The 12,183-nt window shown below is 49.6% G+C and overlaps 1 protein-coding gene across 1 annotated transcript in view; it reads left to right on the top strand.

The window, feature by feature from the left end:
- Positions 1-7,269, top strand: part of dhtkd1 (dehydrogenase E1 and transketolase domain containing 1) — a 31,694-nt gene extending 24,425 nt beyond the window's left edge. The window contains exons 12-17 of the mRNA XM_055653466.1: positions 295-401; positions 903-1,067; positions 1,986-2,068; positions 5,185-5,351; positions 6,395-6,480; positions 7,041-7,269. Coding sequence (XP_055509441.1) covers positions 295-401; positions 903-1,067; positions 1,986-2,068; positions 5,185-5,351; positions 6,395-6,480; positions 7,041-7,142 — 710 coding nt within the window. The 3' untranslated portion in view covers positions 7,143-7,269. The remainder of the gene's footprint in view (positions 1-294; positions 402-902; positions 1,068-1,985; positions 2,069-5,184; positions 5,352-6,394; positions 6,481-7,040) is intronic.
- The last annotated feature ends 4,914 nt before the right edge of the window (positions 7,270-12,183 follow it).

Genomic DNA, 12,183 nt, shown 5'->3' on the forward strand with positions numbered 1-12,183 from the left:
ATGGGATAAAGGGAATAACGTTTAGTGCAAGGTAAAGTCCGATCAAGGATAGTCCGAGGGTCTCCAATGAGGTGCCTTTACTGTTCAGGTGAGGCCAAGTGGCTGTGGCAGAGCGGTTTGGTTTGCCTGACCCCAGCCGGGAAGAAACTGTCCCTGAATCTGGAGGTGTGTGTGCGTTCATTTTCACACTTCTGTACCTCTTGCCCGATGGGAGAGGGTCTGAGTATTGCAAGATAACAAGCCTAATAGTGGTCTTTTTGTCAGTGCCTAAATGCAGTGCCTTTACTGTTATAGGTGAGGCCAAGTGGCTGCTGCAGAGCGCATTGGTTATTCTCTTACCCCACGGACACGATGGAGCCGGCCCGGATCATTCCTCGTCTCGCATCGAACTTTTCCTGCAGGTAATCCTGCCCCGTCCATCTCAACTCGAGCGTCACCTATCCATGTTCTCCACAGGTGCTGCTTGCCCCGCTGAGTTACTCCAGCAATCTGTCAACCGTCACCTTTCCATGTTCTCCATAGATGCTGCCTGACCCGCTGAGTTACTCCAGCACTCTGTGAAACGTCACCTATCCATGTTCTCCACAGATGCTGCCTGACCCGCTGAGTTATGGTGCAGCAGCATCTATGGAGCGAAGGAAATAGGCAACGTTTCGGGACCGAAATCCTTCTGGAAATAGGCAACGTTGCCTATTTCCTTAGCTCCATAGATGCTGCCTGACCCGCTGAGTTACTCCAGCACTCTGTGAAACGTCACCCATCCACGATCAGTTGTATGATCAGCCATGATCACATTGAATGGCGAACGGTGCAGGCTCGAAGGGCCGAATGGCCTCTACTCCTGCACCTATTGTCTATGTTTCTATGTGACTGACTGAGCGATGAACTCCTTCGTTCTGCAGTTGTGTGACAGCAAGGAGGAAGGTGTGGACGGTGACAATGTCAACATGTTCGTGGTGCACCCGACATCGCCCTCCCAATACTTCCACCTCCTGCGCCGCCAGATGGTCCGGGACTTTCGCAAGCCCCTCGTCGTGGCCGCTCCTAAACAGCTGCTCCGTCTCCCGGTGAGTAGAACGGAGACGGGGAAAAACACTTTTTCCCCACAGAGAGCGGCGAGTCGGTGGAATTCTCTGCCTCATAGAGGGCGGTGGAGGCCGGTTCTCTGGATGTTTCAACAACCTTCCAGCCCTTTAGAATCGGCTCAGATTCAGATTCAATTTTAATTGTCATTGTCAGTGTACAGTACAGAGACAACAAAATGCATTTGAGACAACAAAATGCTCCTGAAATACACTAGACTTTGGGCTTGTACACTCTGGAGTTTAGAAGGATGAGAGGGGATCTTATTGAAACATATAAGATTATTGAGGGTTTAAGAGGGAACTGCAGATGCTGGAGAATCAAAGGTTACACAAAAAAGCTGGAGAAACTCAGCGGGTGCAGCAGCATCTATGGAGCGAAGGAAATAGGCAAAGTTTCGGGCCGAAACCCGTCTGAAGAAGGGTTTCGGCCCGAAACGTTGCCTATTTCCTTCGCTCCATAGATGCTGCTGCACCCGCTGAGTTTCTCCAGCTTTTTTGTGTAAACCTAAGATTATTGAGGGTTTGGACATGCTAGAGGCAGGAAACATGTTCCCGATGTTGCGGGAGTCCAGAACCAGGGGCCACACAGTTTAAGAATAAGGGGTCGGCCATTTAGAACGGAGACGAGGAAGCACTTTTTCTCACAGAGAGTTGTGAGTCTGTGAGATTCTCTACCTCAGAGGGCGGTGGAGGTCGGTTCTCTGGATGTTTTCAAGAGAGAGCTAGATAGGGCTCTTCAAGATAGCGGAGTCAGGGGATATGGGGAGAAGGCAGGAACGGGGTACTGATTGGGGATGATCAGCCATGATCACATTGAATGGCGGTGCTGGCTCGAAGGGCCGAATGGTCTCTACTCCTGCTCCTATTGTCTGACATCTTGTCCTCCTCTTCCTACTGAAGGCAGCAGTCTCCAGTTTAGACGAGATGGCTCCTGGAACCACATTTCAACCTGTCCTGGGCGATTCCTCTGTGGATCCAAAAAAGTGAGTTGTTTTCTTTTTCCAAAAACGATCACAAGTCTATTTTCTTTAGAAACACAGACGCGTTGCTGTGAATGGATTGGGCAGACGGCTGACAGTGTGAAGATCTTGCCCTGTGTCGGAAAGGAACTGCAGATGCTGGTGTACACCGAAGACAGGCACAAAATGCTGGAGTAACTCAGCGGGACAGGCGGCATCTCTGGAGAGAAGGAACGGGTGACGTTTCGGGTCGAGACTAAGTGTCACCCATCCCTTCTCTCCTCAGATGCTGCCTGACCCGCTGAGTTACTCCAGCACTCTGTGAAACGTCACCTATCCATGTTCTCCACAGATGCTGCCTGACCCGCTGAGTTACTCCAGCATTTAGTGTTTACCTTCTCGAGAATCACCGATATGACAACCCTTTTTTGTAATTTTTAAGTCGCTCTTCATGTCATTTTTGCTTATTTGATGATTCTCTGGTGCTTTTTTCCCTTTACTTTCATCGAGCTATTTTAACGTGAACTTATATTGCAGAGAATGAACAAAATGTTGTCACCGAGTATATGGGAGCAGGGAAGAGACTGAACATGTGCTTGTATTCTGAGACAAATGTTAACCGCTTGGGCTAAGAAATTGTCGTAGCGTTATCAAGGAAGGCTGGCACGATGGCGCAGCGGGTAGAGCCGCTGCCTCACAGCGCCAGAGACCCGGGTTCCATCCTGACCTTGGATGCTGTCTGTACGGAGTTTGCACGTTCTCCCCGTGACCTGCGTGGGTTTTCTCCGGGTGCTCCGGTTTCCTCCCACATCCCAAAGACGTGCAGGTTTGGATGTAAACTGCCCCCTAGTGTGTAGGGAGTGGATGAGAAAGTGGGATATCACGGAACTAGTGTGAGCGGGTGATCGATGGTCGGCATGGACTCGATGGGCCGAAGGGCCTGTTTCCACGCTTTATCTTTCCAATCGATTGAATCATTCTCTGGAAGATACATAGAAAACATAGAAATTAGGTGCAGGAGTAGGCCATTCGGCCCTTCGAGTCTGCACTGCCATTCAATATGATCATGGCTGATCATCCAACTCAGTATCCTGTTCCTGCCTTCTCTCCATACCCCCTGATCCCCTTAGCCACAAGGGCCACATCTAACTCCCTCTTAAATATAGCCAATGAACTGGCCTCAACTACCCTCTGTGGCAGAGAGTTCCAGAGATTCACCACTCTCTGTGTGAAAAAAGTTCTTCTCATCTCGGTTTTAAAGGACAGTATTTTGAGTCCTACAGTCGATGTCATTTACAGTCAAAGTCGGGAAATTGTCCCCAACCCAAAACCGCCATAGACTGACTGAGTTTGAAGAAGGGTGTCGACCCAAAACGTCGCCCATTCCTTCTCTCCATAGATGTTGCCCGTCCCGCTGAGTTACTCCAGCCTTCTGCCTCTATCATCTCCGCACTCATTACTTGCACACTTTGCTGCTAATAGTCTCGTTGTAGTTTAGAGACACAGCGGGGAAATAGGCCCTTCGGCCCACCCACCGTGTCCGTGCCGACCAGCGATCACCGCACACTAAAGTAGGTATGTTACAAAACCTACCTGAATCGCCATTGGGAATCTGCCCACAGCCATGTGCGCGATTTTGGCGCTGTTTGGAGGGGGCGGGTTTAAAACGCGATTTTTACTAGGCTGTACTAATCGCAGATGTTCAGCCTAGTAAATCATTAACGAAAAATCGCTGCAAGACCCGGTCGCAAAAGGTATTATTAGTTTTATAGGCCTCGATAATATAGTTATAATAGTTTAAAATTACTGTCTCATTCCGCAACCTCTCGCAGCCCCAGGGTTTTATAAAGCAAACAATTAAAGGTATGTACCTTATTTTTACATTAAATGGGGCATATATATAACCCTGAATATCAAGTTATCTATAGCGAGTAGTTCATTTTGGGCTTTTTATATCCCGCAGTATTTTTCTCGGCATTTGAGGGCACTAATCCAGCGCGATGTGAACGTTCTAAACCAGCGCGTTCCACATGAACCCACTAGAAAGCCGATTTAAATGGGCATTTATTTACAGCAATTGAACACTAAATTCCTTCCATTTGGCCTATAAATTAATGTAAATTAGATATAAAAATCATGTTATATTGTGAATTATTTGTGAATAATCTTTGGACACTTAGGCTATTTAAAAATGTTAATCTTTCCTTAAGAAATGGGCTTTTGACTATCCAAGATCACAGCTTTTTTGTAATGTCCATTGAAAATCAATAGGGAACAAGATGCTAATTTCCGAGTATGAAAATGGCCATAACTTTTTTAATACTTGAGATATGAAAGTGAATTTGGTGTCAAATTAAACTTATTGTTATGCTTTATCTGATGGGATAAATTGCAGACTTGATTTTTAAAATCTCAAAATTTTGTAACATTGCTAACTAAAGGGCCTGTCTCACTTGGGCGTCATTTGCGTGTCATGCAGATGGCACACAAGAATTTTGTGAATCTCAAAATCCTGGGGGGCTGCGCGCGACCATGCGTCACTGCCCACGTCACCACGAACCATGCGCTCGTAAAGCACGCCAAGCACGCATCACGTGCCGCCGTGCGTTGTGACGCGTAAATGATGTCACGTAAATGACACGCAAATGACGCCCAAGTGGGACAGGCCCTTAACACTATCCTACACAGGCCGGTTCTCTGGATGCTTTCAAGAGAGAGCTGGATAGGGCTCTTAAAGATAGCGGAGTCAGGGGATATGGGGAGAAGGCAGGAACGGGGTACTGATTGGGAATGATCACATTGAATGATGGTGCTGGCTCGAAGGGCCGAATGGCCCACTCCTGCACTTATTGTCTATTGTCACACGCTGGGGACAATTTACATTTACACCAAGCCAATTAACCTATAAACCTGCACGTCTTTGGAATGTGGAAGGAAACCGGAGCAGCCGGAGAAAACCCACGCAGGTCACGGGGAGAACGTGCAAACTCCGTACAGACAGCGGCCGTAGTCGGGGTGGAACCCGTGTCTCTGGCGCCGTGAGGCAGCAACTCTACGTGGCGCCACCGTGCTGCCCACGTGTGGATTTAACAATGAACGATGTTCCTGCAGTTGGGTCAATCACGTTGTTCTTCGCTCAGTGTTAGGCGCGTGGTGCTGTGTTGCGGCAAACACTATTACGCTCTGCTGAAGCACAGGGAGACGTTGGAGTCGGCGCGGGACACGGCGTTGATTAGAGTCGAGGAACTTTGCCCCTTCCCACTGGAACAGCTGCAGCGGCAAATGGAGATTTTCAAACACGCTGGAGGTCAGGTTTTTACATATTAACCAGGTTTTGACCAGTCAGACCCTCCCCATACACGCATGAACACAACTACGCCCGGCTGGTGCCAGCACGCACAGAACCGCGGGAGGAAATCGCTTTTAAGACATGGTTTGGGGGGGGGAAACACACACACGGATCCGGCCCCAAACCCAAAATTATCCGGCCAGCACGCGTATTTTTTTTCCCAATTAGTTTTCGTGATCATGGCGTTGCAGCCAGACATGGGAACTGCAGGTCCTCTGGCCCAGCGTGTCCACACCGACCAACAATCACCGCGTTCACGAGCACCACCCCACACACCAGGGACAATCTACAGAAGCGATTAACCTACAAACCCGCCCGTCTATGGAGTGTGGAGCAGCCCAGCCGACCTGGGGGTTATGGGGGCCACAGGTCAATGGGGGGGATAGTCCCACACTTCTCAAAACATGTGGGGGGGGGCAGCCCCCGGCCCCCCCCAGGATTTCCACCCACGCCCGCTGGTGCCCACATGCGTGAGCTGCCATTTTGGAGCCGTTCCCCAGTCCCAGCTGTGGTTGGCCACACTGGGCCGTTGCAGCCATCGCCTCCATCCCGGCCGTCCCCCTGACCCATCGTCCCTCTCCTTGCCCGGCCTCCTCCAGCCATCCCGGGAATTAACCTTGTAAACCTACGCTGGGCTCCCTCAATAGCAAGAATGTCCTTCCTCAAATTAGCGGACCAAAACTGCACACAATACTCCGGGTGTGGTCTCACTAGGGCCCTGTACAACTGCAGAAGGACCTCTTTGCTCCTATACTCAACTCCTCTTGTTATAAAGGCCAACTTGGCTTTCTTCACTGCCTGCTGTACCTGCATGCTTACTTTCATTGACTGATGAACAAGGATCCCCAGATCCCGTTGTACTTCCCCTTTTCCCAACTTTCCAAGATCACTAAAACTAAACTAAATAACACGAGTTCTGCTTTACTAATAATTGCACGAAGGAGCCGGAGGGATCTGAACCTATAACATTATGAATATTCAATGAGAAAATTATTTTTCAGACTTTATATGGAGCCAGGAAGAGCCGCAGAACATGGGGCCGTGGTTTTATGTTGCTCCCAGATTTGAGAAACAGTTAGGACTCAAGGTAAGGCAAAGACTGATGCGCTCCAAAGCTGACGACTATATTCTCCATCCTGCAACTTCCCATTTGCTCCACCTGTTGTACTCGAGTCTGGCCTAATTGCATTTATACCTAGTGTTATTTGATCCGTTTGGAAGCATGCAGAACAAAGCTTTTCACTGTACCTCTGTACACGAGGGGTTTGCCAACGGTCCCGTATTAGCCGGGACATCCCGTATATTGGGCTAAATTGGTCTGCCCCTTGTCCCGTATTTGACTGCTGCTAGTCGGGTCGAGAGGACTGTCGGGTCAGACTCCGCCTCACCCGTCCCGACGTAGTGCAGCCCGTGGAGTGCAGCAGCAGCACCTTGCCAGTGGCCACGTCGGTCGGTCGGTCGGCAGCCCAGCCAGCTGTCCGACCTTCGGACCTTCGCTTACCGCCGACACCACCACCGTCTCTCCTCCCCCCTCCGTCACAGCTGCCCCCCCCTCCGTTGCCCCTTCCCTCAATGGATTCTCATTGATCAGTCTTCACTATTCGGTGCAATACCGTTAACTCTGGCCATGTGTTGATTTGTCTCCAGCTCCGGTTGGTCAGTCGCCCGCCTCTCGCCGTGCCTGCTGTCGGTATCGGAACTCTTCACCAGCAACAGGTCCAAGACATCCTCGCCGCGACCTTCTCCTGAAACCGATCAACGCCGGCGTGTCTCCGTCTGCACGGCTTCCGAGAAAGACCTTCATCGGAATGTTCCCCAACGCTATAAATACTAATATTTTGCAAGCGCTTTGATCAAAATCATGACCATACAACTATAGATGTGTATATTGTGTTGTTTGTGGGGTGAGGGTCGCTGGAGACCGTTGGCGTGGTTTATAAGTGGTTTTACCGGTCTCGTCAACCATTTCAGCGGTAGAGTTGCCGCCTCACAGCGCCAGAGACACGGGTTGGATCTCGTCAACACGGAGTGTGCACGTTCTCCCCGTGACGAGATGAGAAGAACTTTTTCCACACACAGAGAGTGGTGAATCTCTGGAACTCTCTGCCACAGAAGGTAGTTGAGGCCACAGTTCATTGGCTATATTTAAGAGGGAGTTAGATGTGGCCCTTGTGGCTAAAGGGATCAGGTGGTATGGAGAGAAGGCAGGTACGGGATACTGAGTTGGATGATCAGCCATGATCATATTGAATGGCGGTGCAGGCTCGAAGGGCCGAATGGCCTACTCCTGCACCTATTGTCTATGTTTCTATGTGACCTGCGTGGGTTTTCTACGGGAGCTCCGGTTTCCTCGCACACTCCACAGACGTGCAGGTTAATTGGCTTTGGTGAAATTGTAAATTGTCCCTAGTATGTGTGGTGGGATGATGTTAGTGTACGGGGTGATCGCTGGTCAGCGCGGACTCAGTGGGCCGAAGGGCCTGTTTGCGTGCTGCACCTCTGAGCACTGCTGCCTGCAGTTGATTTGTGGGCGCTGGGCTGCTCGACCTTGCAGCCGTGTAAATTAACCCGTCACAGAACAGCACCTTTTTGTTGGGTTGTACTCCAGTACTCCAGTACAAATGTTTTGTGTCTATCTTTGATTTAAACCAGCATCTGCAGTTCCTTCCTGCGCAAACGTTTCACCCGTGGGCTAAGAAATTCTGGTGGCATTGACTAGGTTAGGGCGTGACGGTGGTGCAGCGGGTAGAGCTGCTGCCTCACAGCACCAGAGACCCGGGTTCAATCCTGACCTGGGACGCTGTCTGAGTGGAATGTACACGTGGCCCTTGTGGCTGCGAGGGTTTCCCCCAGATGCTCCCAGACTGGTAAAAGGGTCAAAGTGCTGGAGTAACTCAGCGGGTCAGGCAGCATCTGTGGAGAACATGGATAGGTGACGTTTCACAGAGTGCTGGAGTAACTCAGCGGGTCAGGCAGCATCTGTGGAGAACATGGATAGGTGACGTTTTGGGTTGGGGCCCTTCTTCTGACCAGAAACGTTGTCTATCCATGTTCTCCAGAGAAGCTGCCTAACCCGCCGTTGTTACTCCAGCACTTTGTGCCTTTTTTTGTAAACCAGCATCTGCAGTTCCTGTGTCAGCATTTTCCACTATAGCTTAATAGAAAGTCTGAGGAATGTTGAAGTACCTAGCAAGGCAGACATCAAGTAACATTTACTGCAGTTCGATCACTGGAGGCCTGGGTCATTATTTTCCTAAAACAGCATCTGCAGTTCCTTGTTTCTCCGTAAGTGGCCCGGCAATCTGTGACACGGAGCGAGTGAACCACCTCCTCACAGATCTATCCGCTGTTGGACGCATGTCCATGTGTCCATCGCGCAAAACCCCATAGGCTTGCGGGTTTGTACGTTAATCGGCCCTCTGTAAATTGCCCTTGGTGTGCAGGGAGTGGATGAGAAAGGGTGTTCTCCCTGGGACCTCGTGGGTTTTCTCTGGGTGCTCCAGTTTCCTCCCACATCGCAGAGACAATAGACAATAGGTACAGGAGTAGGCCATTCGGCCCTTCGAGCCAGCACCGCCATTCAATGTGATCATGGCTGATCATCCCCAATCAGTACCCCGTTCCTGCCTTCCCCCTATATCCCCTGACTCTGCTATCTTTAAGAGCCCTATCTAGCTCTCTCTTGAAAGCTTCCAGAGAACCGGCCTCCACCGCCCTCTGAGCCAGAGAATTCCACAGACTCACCACTCTCTGTGAGAAAAAGTGTTTCCTCGTCTCCGTTCTAAATGGCTTACTCCTTATTCTTGAACTGTGTGTGGCCCCTGGTTCTGGACTCCCCCAACATCGGGGACATGTTTCCTGCCTCTAGCGTGTCCAAGCCCTTAACAATCTTATATGTTTCAATGTGATTCCCTCTCATCCTTCTAAACTCCAGAGTGTACTAGCCCAGGTTCTCCATTCTCTCAGCGTATGCTGTAAAATTGCCTCCAGTGTGCAGGGTAGTGGATGAGGAAGTGGGATAACATGGAACTGGAGTTAACGGGTGATCGATGGTCGGCGTGGACTCAGTGGGCCTGTTTCCGTGCTGTGACTCTAAGCTAATGGGCCTGTCCCACTAGGCGATTTATTATTTAAGTGCCTGCGAAAAATGGAACTCACCGAAGTCGGCACCGTCGACAACCTACGGCAGCCCCAACGCCAGGACAAGACGAGCCCACGGTCGCTGACTGTCGCCTGAAAAGCTTTACACATTTCAAAATCCAGCGGTGACCAGAAAGACGCCACGAATCTTTGGGCGACTGAGGAGACGACTCACGACCGTACAGGCAACACCCCGGCCTAGTTGCCTAAAACATCGTCTAACTGTGACAGGCCCTTAAATTGACTTTTTTCATACCTGTAACGTGATGGAAATAACAGCAGCCGTGGATCACTCATTGTACACTTTCATCTCATTTATTTGAGGATATTTGAAGATCCTGAATTAAAAATGTAAGTACGGTGGGTTCACCATCAGTCTTTTATCTGATGCGGTTGCTTCTGCACAGCCTGTTAACGGGTTAATGGCGCCTTGGTACTGTTAGCAGCAAAGATCCTATAGCAGAGCAGTCACTGCATCAAACATCAGAGGCACTGGATCAATCCTCACCGTGGCTGCTCAGCTCCCATGACCCATAGAGGGGATGGTACGTTAACTGACCAATGTATAGAGTCCGTGTGTGTTGGGTGGTATCACTGGGCTGGCTTTGTCCCCCCCTCCACCAAACCCCTCCCTGTTCCTGCTTTCTCCCCATATCCTTTGATTCTGTTAGCCCTAAGAGCTCCATCTAACTCTTAGGTTACGGGGAGAAGGCAGGAGAATGGGGTTCGGAGGGAGAGGTAGATCGGCCATGATTGAAAGGTGGAGTAGACTCGATGGGCCGAATGGCCAAATTCTGCTCCTGTCACTGTCCCATTGGGGAGTCCAGAACCAGGGGCCACACAGTTTGTGAATAAGGAGTAAGCCATTTAGAACGGAGACGAGGAAACACTTTTTCCACACAGAGAGTGGTGAGTCTGTGGAATTCTCTGCCTCAGAGGGCGGAGGAGGCCGGTTCTCTGGATACTTTCAAGAGAGAGCTAGATAGGGCTCTTAAAGATAGCGGAGTCGGGGATATGGGGAGAAGGCAGGAACGGGGTACTGATTGGGGATGATCAGCCAGGATCACATTGAATGGCGGTGCTGGCTCGAAGGGCCGAATGGCCTACTCCTGCACCTATTGTCTGTTGTCACATGAAAACAAATAACCTGGCTAAACACTTGGTAAAGAAGTTGTCCACTTAGTCGAGAGATACCGGAAATGTATACACTTGCACGAGTATTTTAATGAGCAGGACAGCAATGTGACTCAGAAGTCGACTGGTCAATGATGGCCATTCTAGTGAATTCAGCCACGGGCGATTCTCCAAACTTTTAATGAGTTTCCCAAACTGAAAAACCAAGTAGGCAATTTAGTGCAATCATATATTTAATTGGGGGGGGGGGGGGAGGGTGAATATGAAAGACTAAATTAATGAATTAATCTAGCCTTGAAGAAGATCTTAAACATGAAGGCTGCATCGCGATAACCCATGTCCTATATTATACGAGGTATTGGGTTATTTTGACTGCTCAATAATAGAGAGCATTTATTACCTAATTCAAGTATTATCTAATTCAAGCAATATCCTTGTGCTGTGTTCTTTCTAAATGACATTTTAATCTATTCTATTACCCACGTTAAATATGTACCTTCGATAAATGCCTCTTACTGCGACTATACTACCAGCTATGTCACACCATGATATAAGCAGCTTGTCAGAGCAAATGTGTCATTCTTAAATGTATACTTGTAAACATTGCCGGAGGACCCACGATCGTAGTGGGAATGCGCTTTTAAAACCGCTTTAGAGTTTACTGCAGGCGGCTAAAATTCTGTGGATCCTTCCTTAAGGTGCAAAGGGAATGTTCTCAAAGACAATAAAACACTAAATGAACGCTAGAGTTAGATGAGGAACTGCAGCTGCTGGAATTCTGAACAAAACACAAAGTGCTGGAGGAACTGTGGCGCAGCGGTAGAGTTGCTGCCTCACAGCGCCAGAGACCTGGGTTTGATCCTGTCTGTGTGGAGTTTGTACGTTCTCCCCGTGACTGTGTGGGCTTTCCCCAGTTTCCTCCCACACTCCAAAAAACCTACTGTTAATTGGATTCTGTAAATTGTCCCGTAGTGCGCGGAGCAGCTGGAGGATCCCACATGGCCATGGGGAGAACATGCAAACTTCACACATGCACACACACAGACACAGACAGAGACGCACGCGCACACACACATAGATACACACACATGCGCGCACACACACACACACACATGCAGACACACACACACGGACAAACGCACGCACACACAGACGCAAACACATGCAGACACACACACACACACGGACAGACGCACGCACACACAGACGCAAACACATGCAGATACACACACACATAGACACACACACAGATACACACACACACACAGATACACAAACACGCGCACGCAGACACACACAGATACACACACGCAGACACACACACACAGATACACACATACTGATACAGACACACAAACAGAGATACACACAGATACACGCACACATGCGCAGACACACACACAGATGCACGCGCGCACACACATGCACACAGATACACGCGCACACACACATACACACACACAAACACACACACGCACACAGATACACACACACACACACACACACACACACACAG

This window comes from Leucoraja erinacea, chromosome 22 (genome assembly GCF_028641065.1).
Source record: "Leucoraja erinacea ecotype New England chromosome 22, Leri_hhj_1, whole genome shotgun sequence".
In the NCBI taxonomy this organism is placed as follows: Eukaryota; Metazoa; Chordata; class Chondrichthyes; order Rajiformes; family Rajidae; genus Leucoraja; species Leucoraja erinaceus.